Here is a 17256-nt window from a genome sequence, read left to right as displayed (position 1 = left end):
GAAAGGATTAGATCAAGTCTCTTATGCAAGACAATTAAAAGTTTATTGTACAGAAACAAGTACACCAAGCTTCCAAAAATATTTTGCCTCAATATTATTAAAGCTTAGTTTACAAAACTTTGCTGTTCCTCAGACAGAATCTGGGTTTACAAGATTTTGAAATGTACTGTAACAAAGGACAAAACCAGTTAAGGTGTCACAAACTAAAACCTTAATGACATCTTGGTGAGTTCATCTTCCTGCTTTGGAAGCTCATTATTTACATACCTGCAGCCACAATCAGCTAAGGTACTTTTGAACAGTGGACTACCACTTTAGTTTCTCAAAAAAAATAGCTGTTAAAGAATTTCTCTTTTAAAAGGTTCTCTAGCCCTGCAGCTGAAGAATACTGTTTCAAAATGTATTCTTTTAAAAGTACACCACTGCCATGTTAAAACAACATGAACAAGTTCCTAGGGCCATCAGACTGCCAAGCAAAGGAATGACACTTGGCTGACAGTCCAAAATCTCCCCAGGTACAACCCTTCTTTAAGAGAGGTTTCACACTTAAAGGTCCTTTGAGGAGGGATTTGCCAGAAATAGCAAAAATAAAGGACTTATTCTTTAAGGACAAATTATTCCCTAAGTGGGGGAAAATACGTTTAACTTCAGTGAGAACTAATCCCTGAATAGGATCATTAAATTTGCATGTCCTGAGCTGGAGCCTGCTTCAAATTTGCAATGACTGTGCAAAACAAGTTAATTACAAGAGATATGTACATCCATAGGAAGTTGAAAAATCAGTAATTTATGTACATGAGAAGAAATCAGATTTTCTTGCGTCTGCTCCTTGTCAGCTCATACCTGCAAGACAGACACAATAAGTAATTACCATAGTTGAAAACCTTCTTAACAGTTTTAACTGGCACAGTAGAGAAAACTTGGGCTGCTTTCTTGCTTCTGCTTCACAGGCAGCACAGCAAAGGAGGCTCCAGAGATGGCCTCAAACTTCAGCTCTTCACCAGGAACTTTGGGTGCATCCTTTTTTCCTCTCCCCACAATTGCCCTGAGACACACACACAAGCTGGCCAGGGAAATGTGGTTTTCCTGTTGGAATATTGGCTCACTGCCCATGCAGATGGCAAGCTCCTGGACTACCCACACTACATTCCTCAGGCTCCACTGAAGGAGAAAGAAGGAAGAACTGCCATTTACTAAAGACACAGGAGTGGAAAAAAACACCCAAGCCTGGTTCTCTCTTCTACCTCAGACCAGGAACACACAAGCCTCAGAACCACAATGAACGCACAAGCAAAACTCTAAGTGGCTTATTATAATAGTTTCTATAAATGCTTTGTAATTAAAGTTTTATCATACATATATATTGCTGATCAGAGTATTTAGTTAAGATCTTTATTCAAGTTAAAATTTGTTGCCAGGTTACTTTAATAAACAAAATTCTTTTACTTATGTGCCCCTGTGGCTTTTATGGCAACTTAAAATATGCTGAAGACTATAATTGACACAGGCATCTCATCAGAGCTGTCTCACAGGGCAGGCACTGCACAGCCAGTGGATTAACACAATTTAGATAGAACTGCCAGATTAGCTCAAGTTAGTCCTGCCTTTGCAGGTCAGATATTCTTCTTGCTCACCCAAATACAGCCCAGTTACCAGCACTCACTCCCACAGCAGTCATGCAAGCTCCCAGCAAAGCAATGTTTGGAAGGATGGAGATGAGTACTTACCACTGGGCAAAGCCTTTTATTAAATCCTCCCGGGACAAGTCAATGCGCACCTTTAAAAAGCAAATTTTATTTGTTTGTAGGTTATTCAGCATATAAATTGATTAGCTAAGCTACCACTCCTCCCAAGTCAGACCTACTTTCCAGCTCAGGCTTGAGGAAAAATGAAGCTTCCCACATTCCCAGGATAGTGTAGGCATGAACCAGCTCCCTTTCCTATAGCACTACTTGGAAATTTATCTGTCACTGAAGAAGCAATTGCAGTTTACTTCTCACAGAATCAAAGCTGTTCACAGAAAGTCAAAGCAGTGTTGGCAAATTGTGGGGTTTAACCCCAATGCCTTTCTCAGCTCTGTGTTTGCACTTTTGGAGCCATTCCCCACACAGGCAGCCCCAGGGCCCAGGAACCAGGGCTTACTTCAAGAGCTCCCTTCTGAAATGAGACCACACAGCTCCCACATGGATACAGCCTCATTTGAGATGAAAATCTGGCAGAAAAAAAATTGTTTCCAGATTTCCAGTCCTATCATTGAGAATCAGCTACTGGAGCCACATTTGAGGATTTCAGGAATAGCCCAGATTGTTCATCTCTGTTATATCTGTAGTGACATTCTTTAAACTTACTTTCCCCAGCTCCTTCCTCTCCTGTGAAATGAATGGCCTGCTGTTTTTCACTGCAATGTCCAGTGTCCTTTTCTTGACATTTTCCAAAGATTCAAAAAATTCAAACCTTGAAATAAAGTTTAAAAAGAAGAGACTTAAGGCAAAAACTAAAACCCTGTGAGCACCAGTGGGCAGAATGTAGTGACAGAGTACAGCATCAATGGCTAGGACTTTAACAGGGAAGGAACACACAGAAAAGGCAATTCTAGAGTGAGGGTTTATTCACATTGCAGGGAACCTTTTCCAGGCCTCATGAAAGATAACACTGTTCAGACTGTCCACCGTGCCAGGAGGAAGGAGGAAAACATGCATCCATGATGAAATGCCATTTAACATTATTTTCCCCCCTCCATGGAAGATCAGCATGTTTTCCATGCAATGTTCATTACTCAAGAGGAAATAGTCATGAGCCAACCCCCAAGTTCATAGAGCAGCCTTGCACCACACCAAGAACAGACAAAGGCAGAAACCTGTGGCAATTAAATTCTTAATGATTCTGACTCAAGCCTCTGGCACACATGGCTAATGTCAAGTGAGTTTTGTCCATGTTAAATCACTCCAGTTCTGCCCACCTGAATAGCTTTTCCTCAAGTCAGAGCTGTGAAACAGGTAAGGTGTTTTGGAGCTAAGCATTATCTTTAATTGAGGATGTACAGGATACGTCAGTACTGAGGATGGGGAAAAGGAGATGCTCTTCCCAGCTGCTGGGATGGCACTAAATCAGTGCAGTTACTTCAGAACAGACATAAGCAGAATTCTCAGCTTTGGTGTTTTGAGTGTTAAGAAGCAATGTTTTAAAATCTTTTCTCCATCTCTGACTTACACAGAAAGGACATAACACAGGAAAAATATAAGCCACCCAGGATCAACCAATATTCATATATATCCATGTGCACCTTCCTCTAATTATGGGATTAAAACCACCTCTCAAAAGAGCTCTACTTCTAAGTGTTACTGTGTTTGGGTTTATGCAAAACACATTCCATTTCAGTGGCACAGCTGTGACACTGCCAGCAAAGAGGTGGGAGCATTTTACCCTGCTCCCACCAGGCCTTGATGACAACATCCACCTGTGTGCCCAAAGGGTGCTCCAGCCTCAGAAGGCTCTGTACTTCTGCCTGGACCTTTGGAAAGATGTCAGAATAAGCATCAGGCAAAGCAGTGTGAAGAGAGCAGTGGGCTCTGGGAGGTTCCTGAATGGGCAGGTTGCCTCTGCCATGACAGGAAGTTAAATCAGCAGGAGAATGTCAGTGTGCAAAGAAGCAAATGCAGCATGGGGGCAGAGAAGGGACAGGGAAGAAGGTGTACCCTTCTTCTGGGGGATTTGCAAGGCCACAGGCAGAGCAAGGCCAGCCCCAAGGACTTGTAAGTGACAGTCCAAGTGCCATTTGTTTCAGAAAGCTGGAAACATTCACAAGAGAGTCCCTAGGAGCTACACCAGCCCTGTCGTTTCACAGAGATCATAACCATTCCAACCATAATAACAATTTACATTTTCTTACTTCTCATCGTATTGGGGGTTCAGAGTTTTTTTCTTAACAGAAGTCTTCTTCCTGCTTGTCCATCTTCTGTCTGGCAGCAGGTATATACGGACATACGGATCCACTCCACGACTGGAAGAGGGTACCAAGTTTCTGTTAAAAGAAAAACAGATAATCAAGGCAGGTCCTCTCACTGTGTGTTTTAATATCTTGGCTCTCGTGGCATCAGACCAACCCTTCACAGGCCAAAAACATTCATCCCAGGAGTTGGAACATAAGCACAGAAAATTTGATGGTTGTTTAGTTAAAATGTTTACTCCTGAGGGTGTGGCCACTTACTGGGGTTCCTAAATTAACAATTACATATTCAGTCATAGGTATCAATCCTTGTCTCAATGCCTATCCCAACATCCCAAGACACACACCAGTTGTCAGTGCTGTCCAGAGGAAATTTTGGGTGGATGACAGTGGAAGCATCTCTACAGCAGCGAGCACAACTTGCTGGGTTCTCTCCCTGACCTGCTGCTGGCACTGACCAGAGCTGGGCACAGAGGCTGCACAGCTGGCAGCCAGCCAGCACTAAGGCATCTCCTGCTGCACGTGGCTCTGCTCCAGCTTTGCTGGATGACTGGCAGAGCTCAGAGAGCTCTTCCCTGTGTGAGCCATCACAGGCATTACCTGCAGCCATTGACCAGCACGACGAGGCTCTGCCGGATGGAGGCGTAGCGCACGGTCAGCTGGATCTCCCCCAGAGGCATCTCAGTCCCACTGCAAGACATTGCACAGGCAAGGCTTTTAATACAGCCACTGAGCAGCCCACAGCAGACTAAAACCAGCTTTCAGGGCACCATCCTTCTTCCTGGCACCCTAAGTTTGCTGTCAGAAGTCCCATCCCTGCCTTCTCTGCAGGTACACAATTTCAGTCCCACAACACAAACTGCCAAAAACGCCCCTATGTGGCCACTGTAGATGGAGCAGCAAAGTACAGGCTAGTGTGTCACACACTCCCTCAGAAATGTCTGTATATGCAAATGGGACCTTTTTCATATTCTATTCTGCATGCTATTAAAATGGCTCAAAATCCAAAACATTGTTTAAAATAGTTTATAAATTAATCCCTGTTCAGAGCTAGAAAATTCACCAGTCACCAAATTGCAGCTGAAGTTGAGTTTTATGTTCAGGTTTATAACTACCATGATGCTCTCTTAAATGAAGTGGATCTTTGTAACTTCTGTTGATTAAGGATTCCACAAGCACCATTCTGTGCCTCAGGAGGAACAAATCCTTCTCTCCATCCTTCCTGACAGAGCAGCCTCACACTGAGCACTGTGAGAAGGCCACACACAAACACGCCTAAAAGCTTTGTTCACTGCATTATCAGTCTTAAAATGTGTTGGATAAACACATTCAGAGCTTTAAGCAGCCAGAGGTGCCTATCAGGAGTTTAAGTTATTACAGAAGTGGGATGTTCAGACTTCAAAATCCTGTTGCTAAATGAATGTTGAGAAGCTCTTCAACAATATAACTGATGCAGCACTCTTAGGAGAGCCATAGAGTGAATAGTTTCCCTTTGTATCTGCTCTGACAGTGCCCTGTAATTTAGTTTGCTGTTGACTGAAATACCTAGGTAAATTCTTTGTAAGGTGACTTGAGACCCAACACCCCAAAAGATTTAGTAGCCTTGAATTCACCTCTATGCAACAGTAACACCTAAACTTTCCCAAGAGAAGAACAACTCAGCTGGAAGAACACCTACTTATGAATGTCCAGGTTGCTGCTACTTAATTCAAAGCAGGAAGAAGGCAGGGACCCCAGTGAAGTGACACTGGGTGCCACCCTCATTTCCTGCAGGATGGGCAGTGTGGGCATGGCCACTGCTCCGCTGGGCAATGCTGATGGTGGGCCATGCTCTGGGTTTTGCTTGCCCTCTGCTTCATCAAGGCCAGACACAATTTCAATTTCACTTGGTACAGGGGCTCCTGAACTGTCTTTAGCGTTCAGGTCTTCTCCACCACTGTCCTTTTTTGGCAGAGATTCAAGTGCTGCAGAGTCTTTGCTCATGGGAGGTACTTTTGAGACTTGTGGAGAGGAAAACTTCTGCTGGTTTCCAGCCTTCTCCATGACATGCACAGGACCCAGCTTTGAGGCATTGACACCAGCCTTGACTCTTTGTGGATCAGGTTCTTCAACATCCAGTGCCTAAAAATCACAAGGGAAGACAGTGAGTTGTGCTCCCACAGCACTGGGGTGAATGCCAGCATTACCACCCAGAAGGAAATTTCACCACAAAGCTGTAACAGCAGAACTCTGCCATTAGAGATGAAAGGGGCCCCTGGGATTCACTGTGGTGTTCTCTCCTCTTATCCTACCGTGTTTGTACTGAGCAGTGTATAAACACTGATCCAGAGCACAGTGAGGAAACAACTCCTAAGCATCAGTGCTGATTTCCCCAGCTTAGATTTTCTCAGTCCAGCTCTTTATTGTTGTGAGAAAATTTTCAGCCATGGCACTGCACTAAATTTTATGAAGCCCCAGGGATACCTCTCAACTCCACCATACACTTCTAATTTCACTTAAATACCTTATCACACTTCTGCTTTCTACTCAACTGTGAAGCAAAGCTGCCTTTCTTCATGCCCACCTTTCATCTCTTTTGCCTGGTTACAAATGAATAGGAAACTGAGTGAATATGGGAAACTGAGTGAATATGGCAAACTCACTCGCAGTACAAGTTTCATCTTAATGAAGCTGTCTGAACTGGAATGGTCCAGCTGGAATCTCTGATCCAGAGTCATGCCTGGGTCCTTAAGTAAGTGGGAGAGACACACCACTGAAGTTCCCAGGGCACTATCCCGCTCCTTGTCTTTTATCTGGGGGATGGAAGAAAACAAAAGTTTTTATTAGCTGGCAAACTGGGAATGCAAAAGCAAAGCAAGAAGGTATTTCAGACAGAAACCAAAATTAGCTTATTTGCTTCAGTATGGTTACATCCAAATGGGTGATGCCAGGAGTGTAACAAGTTAGTGCATTTGTAGTAAAAATCCCATTTCTAACTATGCAGAGAAAGAAGTGCTTTAACAGAAAAAACATGCCCTGAGATTCACTTGATTTTCCTTGCTCGCTTTGGGGACAATGTTCTAAGCAACTGAGATGGCAACTGGTCTAAATCTTTGCATGTATTTTAGGTAACAGCTTGTTTAGCCTATTTAACCTCAATACACCTTCCAAGTTCAATTCCTTTCTGTATCCAAGTGACCAGCCCCAGAACTGGCTGTGGCTGCAATGCTGCTAATGAGAGACAGGGCTGCCTAACAAGTCAGAACACAGAGGTGAAGAGGTAAGGCTCAGGCTGAGAATCCTGAAGGCTGCAATTTCTGACAGCAAAATATTGATGTCTTTACTACACACAGACCTGTATGAAATGTCTTTTGCACTTTGCAGCCAGAAACATCCCACATTTTGAACTAAGACACTGCACATTACATGATGCTAGAACAAAGGTAGATAGCACCACCACCTAATACAGAATTGTCTGTGCAACATGTGCTTCTTCCACCCTTTAGTAGGAGGAACCCAGTATATGACAATCCCACACAGAAACAAGCACTGGGCTCCATAGAAGAGGTTTCTTCCTACAGATGTGCAGCTGGTCTTCAAAGGAAAGGCTTTTCTCTCACCTCAATGTGGAGTGACTGGGAATGAGCACTGTGGACAAAGAAGGTGAAAGCCTGGCCCCACGTGGGATCTTTGCTGAAATTGCAGGTCTGCAACAAGAACATGCATTAGCTTAGTCTCTGAGAAGCAAAGAATCCATGACACTGATCACCAGAGAGGGCCATGGTGGCCCTCAGTGACGCTACACCCCAGCTGTATAGAGAGAGTGGAAATTCCAGGTCAGAAGCATATGGAAGTGAAGTCTCTGGCAAAATCAGAACAAGTTCTTTGGGGTGTGGAAATGCCAAAGAACAAGTCTGGTGAGCTGCAGTTGGCCCCACCAGCACTGCCTGGACCAGCAGCCTGCCTCACCTGCAGCAAGGCACCCCTCCCTCCTTCCCACCTTCCCACCCAGGGAGAGCCAGAGCACTGCTTCCAGCCTGCAGCACTCTGAGCCAGCTCCCAAAGCTGCAGTGAGCTGCAGGCAAGGGCAGGAAAGCCGGAGGGGCAGTTTCAGGGGTGTAGAACTCGTGGGAAGAGTAGGAGGGCACAGCTTCAGCACCATCCACTTCAAAGAGGAAAGAGCATGGAAAGCACCCAAGGGGACAGTGGCTGCTCTGCAAACCAGCTGTCCCTGCCAGGTCATGAGTGCAGGCAGCAAGTGGAAAGGAGCAGGGAAAGCCTGGAAGCCTGACCTAGCTTAGGAGAGGCAGCTGATGTGGTAGGGAAAGGGAAAGCCACAAAAGGTAAAAATGCAAGTAGAACCCAATTTCTGGGTGGAGCAGGGGGAAGGAATAAAGGAAAATAGGTGCCAGTCCTGTATGCTTGTTGTAGCCAACAGGATTCATTCTTATTTGCTGCAAGTCCAAAAGAACAAAGAGCTCATCCACATCCAGCTGCAGGACAGGGAACACAGCAGCTACTGGGAGGGCAGAGCTCAGCTGTTGCTCATACTCATGATGCAAAAGTAATTTTTAAATAATGAAAAAAGAACTGGAAGTGAAGTGGAGGAGATGCAGATCCGTCTCATCCAGGTTTAAAAACAAAACACAAAACAAAACAGTAAAACTGTGATACACAGGAGCCAGGAAAGACTCTGAGGAAGGAATAAAAGCCAGCTTGATGCAAATGACACCCTGCTCTGAGAAACCATGAGCTGGATTGGAGACTTATAGATCTAGAGTGTCTGGGCCAAGATGAACTCTTGGGCACAGGCATGGAACTACACATGTGTACAGCAGCTGGTCAGACACCCTCCACCACCACAATTCAATGGCACAGTGGCTCCACTCCCAGGCTCTGCAGCCATCACTAATAGTACAGCTCTTCACATCAGCTTCACAAGAAGTCCTTTCCTTCCTAGGGGATACTTGGGGACAGACATCCATAAGATGGAAAGCATCTAATGAAAGCAGAAGAATTAAACAACCTCACCTTACTCTTCTGAGTCTTGTTCCCAACTGTGAGCAGGACAAAGGAGGAAGGTTCTCGTTCCATCTTCTGTCATTTAATACAAGGAAGAAAGAAGAAGGCAGAAAGAAACATTAAGAAACTTATAGTTTTCAGGAAGCAATATCAAACCACTATTCTTACTTGAAGTAAGTTGCTGGAAAGCTGGCAGTATTTTCTGGATGTGGGACCCCTGAGGAGTGCAGTGCACAGGAAAGCCTCCAGCAACACAACAGTCTTACTCTCCACCATCAAGAGTACATATTTAAGCCAAAGCTTTATGTATTTAGGTTTCAACAGGTGAGCAGTTAAAAATTTTTCAGAAGCTGGGAGGAAACAGAGAGGAGAGCTGAAGGCTCAGTGGGGAATCTTGGTCTTTTCTGACTGAATTAGGACTCTCAGAATTGGTTTCCTAGGCTCAGGACTTGCTCCAAAGCAGCTGGAAGTGAGTCCTTGGCATCAAATAACAATTCCTGTCTGGAAGCAACAATACTGAACCTCTTGCACCTCTTTGCACTAATGCTATAGAAGTTAAGGCTGAGAATCTGGTCTTGGCACAACACTACCTACAAACTGCACACAGTGAGGTCCAGAATCAAGGATTATTGACTGTGATGTGTACATTCTTCCCTATACCTGCCATTTACATCACAGTAACAAAATGCTGTATTTGTGGGGAGAAGTAAACAGAAGCTATTAGACAGAAGGTATGAATGACAGAGAGGCCTCTGAATCCCTCTAAAGCCAAGGGGAGAGGAATCTGGTGGTCAGGTCTCCAGTGGACAGGAAAGTTCCCACAAATGAGCATATTCCACCCTGCTCAATGTCAAGCTGGAACAGCTCAGCAAGGGAAGAAAGAGCAGCAGCAAGGATATTGTGACTTAGTCTGATGTCTGGAGGCTCTCTTTTGTGTAAGAAAGACAGACAACCACACACACAATCAAACATTACCGTGTTGCACTCCCACTTTAGCCTCCTAGACTTTCACTGGGGTGGGCTTTCAATCACTATTTTGAACCCCTGCTCATCACTTAAATTCTGATAGAGGATAGATTATTTCTTTTTAACCACCGCTAGTTTTGGTTCCTATGATACCACATAATTCAGAACCTTGTTTTGCAAAGTGGGAGAAGAATATAAATTTTACCTTGAGGTACTTGTTATTTTTGATCTTCTTTGTTCCACATTCACCATTCGAATACTCAAAGTGGTTTTTCTGAATTGGTGAAAGAGTATTTAAAACAATTAATTTGTTGTTTTATAAGAAAAGGAGGTTAGGAGTGAAGGCTGCTGCATGGGTTTGTACTTACAGGGAGGTTAAAGGCACTGTCCAAGTAGACAATCAGAATTGCTGTAGACAGACCCTTCTTATCCTGTAAAGGCAGGGAAAGATAAAACAAATCAAAACACAAAGTAGTCATGGATCACCCACCAAGGACAATGCAACACATAGCAAAATTCCAAGGGCAGCTTCTGAAGGCTAAGCAGCTCTCTGCCTTTCTCTAAAACTTGCAATTTAGAGGAGCTCAAGTCAACACAGCACGGCAGTTCAAAGCAGACCAGTAAGAAGATGTGTAACTCTTTTCAATTCCCTGCCTCTAATGTTTGTCAATCTCTCAGTGGAGAACTGGTTGGGTTCCCCAGTGCAGCAAGACACCTAAAAACATGTTCAACCACATACATCAACATGAATCCAGGGTCAGCAGAACAAAGCCTGGGAACAATTTTATTCACTTCAGTGGAATTCAAATGGTTTTGCTTAGTTATGAAGAAACAGCCTCTTTGGGAGATGTGCTTTAACCAAGCAATTGTGCTGGACAAACTACACACCATTTGGAAATACAGCTCTACCAAGCACCAGTGCTGGGTATTTGCCTATGACTAGTACAGATTATTTCAGGGGTCCAGGGTCCTACACATATCCCAGATGAAGAGGGAGGAAAAAAATTGTTTGACTCACTGCAAAGTGGCTTCTCAGGGGTTCTTTTCTTTCACAAAGGTTTGCTAATTCAAGCAAAAAGAGCTGCCAGATTTGAGTTACTCCTGAATTACCAAGAGACCTGGGGCAAGCAAATGCCCTTCCTCTGCAGGAGCGGCAGGGAGGGAATCACATCAAAACTTTGCCAGACAAAAATAAACTCCTGTGATTCTGCCTGGGGTTTCTAATTTTACACACTCCTTTGTTGATGACTGGACAGGGATCAGAGCACCTGAATCCTTTAAGCAAATACACTCACCTCATGCAGCTTTTCTTGGTCGTTTACCAGTGAAAGCCACTCCAGTTTTAAATGCAAGTGTCCGCTTGTCGTCTTACTCAAGGGAAACCACTACATGGAGATAACAAAGAGCAGCTTGAGACTGAGAGGCAGAGTAGCCTTTATGTATGTGGTGCAGACTCTGAGACTTGCACACAATAGACAATGTGAATTTTACTCTGAGAACCTTAGCTTGCATTTTTGACACTTAGATTGTAGCACGTTCACCTACTTAGGTACAAGGCAGAAGAAAATTAAAATAAGAGGCCCATGAGCAGGCAAAGCATGTGGACATTTCCAACCAGCAGCAGCAAAGACAGACACCCTGGCATTGTTAGTATAGTGCTGGGTTGCAGGATGAACCACAGCAATGTCAGATCATTTCTTCCCTCAGCAAACAGGCTGCTTCACCAAACTTTATCTGCAGCTTTGTACAAAACATTTGGTACACACAAGACTCAAGGTATCAACAAGATACCCCACTGCTGGCTCAGCATAACCTCAGGGCTCTCTGGGGTTACCAGCCTGGTTATAAAAATTATTGTAGTGGCTACTTTGGTATTATTTTTTTGTGAAAATACCACATTGCAAGTGTGCAAGGAAGTTTAAAGTACAAAGAAACACCATAGTAGCAGAAGAGCAGCACAAATAAGTGCATGTAGCTGCACCACCAGCCACATTTAGAAATAAGCCGAGATCTTTACCTCATCAACAGTTCTGTCATTCATTACATCCACTAGGCTTATCAGCAAGCTGAAAGGCAAAAAGCAAACATTTCAATGTACATTGAGGCATACAGCAAAAACCACCAAAAAAGCCCACTGTCAAGTCTATTCCAAATAACAACTTCTCCACGTTACCTGAGTACATGCAGGAACACACTTACACTCCTGAAGTCTCCCCCTTGAAATATTTCCAAAACTAAAATAAATTTGAAGTAAATCTCAAGTAACTATTACTTCTAATGGCTTCCCAGGATTCTCTGCAGGATGCAACCTTGTCCAACATTAGTTGCACTAGGAACTAATTATGTGGTATTAATATCTGGGCAAAGGGAATCTCTTCCAACAGTATGAAATTTTCAGCATGAGTAATTCAGATGTCCCACAGCAGAGGCTACTGGACCCTGATCAAAGGTCTTGCTAATTTACCTGCCCATAAAGTCATCTTTATCTGGATCTTCATCATACAAATCCACTTCTAAGTCCTGACCAGGCACTTCATGAACAACAAACTGGAGGAGAAAGAGGTATTGATTACAAATAAAAAGCATTCACATACACATATTGAGGCTCAGGCTGTGGACAAGAACAGGACACTTGACAACAGTCTAACACATTAAGGACATTCCCTGTTCTTTCTTACGGTTAAATGCATAACAAATACAATTGATTATAGGTGAAAATACTTCACATTGTTTGCTTGTTTTTGACCTACAAGTTAAACCCCTCAAACTGGTATCCCTAATAAGCAGAGAGGAATTAATGCTAGAGCAGCCTGCAACTGCATAGGCTGATGCACTGATTGGTATTTAAAGCAGTGTTTTGCACCTCCTCCAAAAACCCACACATGTAAATCAGATCAACCTGAAGGACATTTCAAGTTTACAATGTAAATTTGAACTTGGTTAAGGGACACAAATGCCTCAACCAAGAAACAAGGAAGTCCACCTGCTCTGTGCAGTCAGCTAAGAGAAGGTCCTGCAAGCACAGGGATGTAAATGGCTGTGTATCCTCCAGATGGAAAGATCAAAAGGCTCAGTACCTCAAATGTCTCATTCCAAATGGGATTAAGATCCCTGGAGACTGTCTTGCTTCGATACTGCATGGTGCCAACGCGGAGGAGAGCGTACGGATCAGACTTGCCCCTGATGGCACCAAGGAAATTGTCTTTCTGGACAAGGTTTTCAGCTTCTAACAGATGAACCCTTATTACTCCCTGCATAAAATAAGATACAGAATTGGTCATGAAAATGCAATCTTTGGATAATTATAATATGCTGCCTCCTAAAACTGTTTATTTCAGGCAGCAAGGGTAGTCACCATGACAGTTCTGCAAAGACATTTAGTTTGATGCAGTGCATTTCCAATGACAGCTGTAATAAAGCATTTCTTCCACCATTTGCCTAGAGGGGAAAAAAAGCCCCCTTAAAGTGATGCAAAATTCAATCTAGATAACTGTATAGGAAATATTTATTTTTAAATCAGAAATATACATATGCACACAGCATTACAGCCACAGTCAAATCAAGTGTAAAGATCAACTCCCACTGACTGAAGGAGGAACTAAGCACTCACTGGCAGGTTCTTATTTTATTGCACAGGAGCCATTCCACTTCAAATTAGTGATGCAAGTTTGCAACAGTGAACATGCCTAAGTCACTCATTTACATTTGTCCTCATTAGTATTAGGTATTTAATGGATGAAGAAGATTGAAGACCTGGATATGTTGAGAATTTAGGAAATTGTTTTTGTAACAATATGTGATCCTCCAAGTTCCCTATTTTACAATTCTTCACAGCATTAGTAAAAATATCAAATAGCATGACACTGCTTATATATTTTTCCTCTCATTTGCATGTACCACAGATCTGCAGTTACAGAGTAAAGGTTTAATTGGGAAATGAGCTCAGAGTACAAACAGACTCCTTATGACTTGTAGAGAAGGTAGGAACTCCCAGTGCCCATGTCTCCCCCTCCCAAATTATTATCCAACACTGCTTTTATATTTCTGAAATATTACTTACTGAAAGCCCACAACTCAGGCTGAAAGAGCTGATGCAGCATCCAAAGACACTAAGCTTGGATGCATCACTCAGGTAGATAAACACTATGTCACTGAAAAAACAACTCACCTGGGGGACAGGGAACCTCAAGTGGGCAATGTTCATGTTCTTTTTCAGAGGCACTGTGACTCTGTTGGGCAGAACCAGCCGTGCAGCAATGAAGTCTTGAATTAATGAGTCTGACATTACACTGCAGGTGGGGGAAAAAGGCAACCATCAGTCACAACTCAGGAGGGAAAGTAAGGGACAGCAGAAAGAATGAGCATTGCGAAGTGACAGTGTGGCCTAGCTCCCCCCAAAGTATTGCCAAGAATTAGAACAGGACAACCAGGGAAATGGTTGGGTCACCACCTCTGGAAGCATTTAAAAGACTGTAAAAGTGCTTAGGCACATAGTTCAGTGATGGGCTTGGCAGTATTAGGTTAATGGTTGGACTTGGTGATCTATAAAGATATTTTTCAAAGTTTATGATTGTATGAAAGAGCTGCAGAGTGGCCATTCATCTCCAATTTAGTGCTGCAGACTTGCAACAGGAGCATCCCTGTTGCAGGGTGTGAATTTGGCTCATCGTTGTAAATGATGAATGGGAGCTCAGGCTGTGTGAAAACTTCATGCACACACCCAAACACGTCAAACTTAAGTGACTTCTGGGTTTCCTTAGGAATAACACCAGACATGGACAAAGGGAGAAGGGAATCAGGAGGTTTCAGCATTTTGCTAGGGGCTCAAGTCCTCAAGCTAGTTTGTTTTTAGATAGAAACGGCCACAGCACACACTGCTGCCTACTCTTGGCCACCTGATGAGACCTTTTGACAAAATTGAAGCAGACAGACACATTAAAAAAAAAAAAAACTAGCCAATCTCATTTCTCAGATGAGGTTCTGGATCTTGGCAGAATTTGCACTAAGAAGGAAAATTTCTTTTGAAGTAACTGGAGATCACATTGGCTGAATCGAGGGCACTATCTTGGAGTTCAAGGAACTTTGCAGCCTAATTACAACTTGCACAGTTTTAGCTTTGCAGTTCAAATCTTTGCTTTACAACTGCTCTTCTTGTGCAGCAGGTACAAGAAGTATATGGCTATCAGAGATGTCCAAGTACTCTCCAGGTGATGAATGAGAGGATTTCAACACACCACTACAACCTAGCATAAGCAAAAAATTACATTAAGAGGAAAACCTAGGAGCACCAATTATCTGAAAGACTCATCCTCTTGACAGATCTAGTGCCTATAAGGGTATGACTGCGTAACAAAATTGTCCCAATTCACAGAGGAGGCTGGATTCACACAAAAAGAACATAAGGAAAGTCTTCTACTCCACATGGTAAACCAGGAGCCTTGGTCAGGCTCTTGGTTTTCCTGTAAAAAAAAACCCACAGGAATGTCACAGAATTGTCCCCTCTCCCAAGTCTCAGGGTACACCCAACTAAACACAGCTTGTGAGGACAGATGACTGCATCCAGTTTCTTTGCTATCTTAAGTGAGCCAAATTCATTTGACAGGGAGGGCTCTTGTTCAACCTGTACTTCAGCCCATTCATGGTCAGGCATGTTTTGCTCCCAGCTTTCATTGCACTGCTGAGGAACAAGCAAAGGTTTCTGTGTGCAAATCCCTGTGGGAGAACCAGGCAGTAAAAATTTAGGACACCAAATTTGCACTTAATTATATGAGAGGCTGTAGGCTGGAACACCTACAGGCCTTCTCCATGCAAGGATTAGGGAAACCAAGTTAGAAAAGAACAGATTAATTCCTCTGATAAAAACTGGAGCTCTCAGGCTAAACTCCAGGGCAAAAGGCCACTCAGGCCTCAAATTAAGAGAAAAAGGAAACTTCCTCTCATGCAACATCAAAAGCCTTCAGAGGATCTTTAATGCATTAACTGGCACCTAAAGTGGCCAGACTCTTCCTGAGTCTGCAAACCGTGAGCTGCAGGGGAGCAGAGAGGAACAGATACTTCTGAAAGGGACAAAGGCAATGGCTGTGTAACCCCATGTATTTTCCTCTTGTGCAACAGAACTTTCTCCTTACACTCAAGAACAAACTGAATCCCTAATCTGGTGAAGCAGTTTGTAACAATACTGAAAACCACTAAGATTTTTGTCCTTGCTGTGCAAGTTTTATGAATGTACTACTAACCCAAGAGGCACTGGAGAAGAGCTACACCTAAAGGGTGGGCAGATTACACAGAAAGAAAACTCTTCTCCTTATAAATCTGGTGCAGTTCTCTTTACCATGGATTGTACTTGAGTTTTTCAGAGGGACTGCAACTCTGTGATACCTTGCCTTTTTAAATTTACTTCACTGTAAATTTAAAAAAGCAGTCTGCCAGACTAAACCTACTTCATCTACCTTTGCAAATAACTTGCACATGGGAAACAGAAGGGCTTGTTTTTAGTTTATAAGTCATTGTTGTTTGGGGGATTTACTATTCCCATCCTAAATGTAATGAAGTGATTGAAACAGTTTTGCCAGAATGTAAAAAGGACCCTTCTCAGGTTTTGCCACAACCAGATACAAGGGGGTGAACATCAGCACAACACCTTACACACAAAGCTCTCAACAACAGCTTTGGTTCAACAAGAACCACATCCCAACTTCCAAAAATTTTTCAAAGAATAAAGTAAAGCAAAGTAGACACTCACTTAATTCCTGGGACATCCAGAAGGTTGCTCATGCCTGCCCAGTTGATTTCCAAATGCTACAACAAGATTGGGGAGAAAATATTATACAGGACTATTACAATTTATTTTAAAATAAATGTAGAATTTAAAAGGGAAAGCCTTCTAGAACAAAGGCAGATGTCTAAAGGAAGGAAAACCTGCACCACCAATTGCATCTGTACATTAGAATCAACAGCTGGTATCAATTCCCTTATCTATTTTATTTGCCATCCTGAATTGAGGGTATCACTGGAACTGAACGTGCAGGAAGAAGCAAAGTCAGCATTCAGTCCTTAGCAATGGCCACTGGCAGATACCCCGGGGTCATAAAGGAAATTCAGCAACTCTGTTAAGACTTTGAAGTTTTCTCTTCCTTACACTTTAGGGGTTGGCCTATGCCCTGAGGCAGAGGGATTCACAAATACCACTGGTTTCAGGAGTCTGTATTCCTATTTGTACAATTAAAAAAAAGAGGCTCTTTCATGTGCTAAAATAATGCTGCTACACAAAAACACCTCATTCAAGATCAAAAATGTATGACTTTCATGAACTCAAGCAGAGCATAAACCACAAGCAAAGCTGT

At 43.1% G+C, this 17256-nt stretch overlaps 1 protein-coding gene across 1 annotated transcript in view; it reads right to left on the bottom strand.

The window, feature by feature from the left end:
* Nucleotides 1-21: 21 nt before the first annotated feature.
* The window catches only part of ESYT3 (extended synaptotagmin 3), a 30305-nt gene continuing 13070 nt past the window's right edge, over nt 22-17256 (bottom strand). Inside the window, exons 7-23 of the mRNA XM_063161656.1 lie at nt 16656-16711; nt 14082-14202; nt 12991-13164; nt 12378-12460; nt 11931-11979; nt 11209-11298; nt 10282-10344; nt 10119-10187; nt 8957-9022; nt 7546-7632; nt 6589-6738; nt 5625-6067; nt 4547-4636; nt 3890-4021; nt 2349-2454; nt 1728-1777; nt 22-843 (exon numbers count right to left, since the gene is read on the bottom strand). Coding sequence (XP_063017726.1) covers nt 807-843; nt 1728-1777; nt 2349-2454; nt 3890-4021; nt 4547-4636; nt 5625-6067; nt 6589-6738; nt 7546-7632; nt 8957-9022; nt 10119-10187; nt 10282-10344; nt 11209-11298; nt 11931-11979; nt 12378-12460; nt 12991-13164; nt 14082-14202; nt 16656-16711 — 1866 coding nt within the window. The 3' untranslated portion in view covers nt 22-806. The remainder of the gene's footprint in view (nt 844-1727; nt 1778-2348; nt 2455-3889; nt 4022-4546; nt 4637-5624; nt 6068-6588; nt 6739-7545; nt 7633-8956; nt 9023-10118; nt 10188-10281; nt 10345-11208; nt 11299-11930; nt 11980-12377; nt 12461-12990; nt 13165-14081; nt 14203-16655; nt 16712-17256) is intronic.

This window comes from Melospiza melodia, chromosome 8, assembly GCF_035770615.1.
Source record: "Melospiza melodia melodia isolate bMelMel2 chromosome 8, bMelMel2.pri, whole genome shotgun sequence".
NCBI classification, from domain to species: Eukaryota; Metazoa; Chordata; class Aves; order Passeriformes; family Passerellidae; genus Melospiza; species Melospiza melodia.
This window is presented reverse-complemented; position numbering and strand designations above follow the sequence as displayed.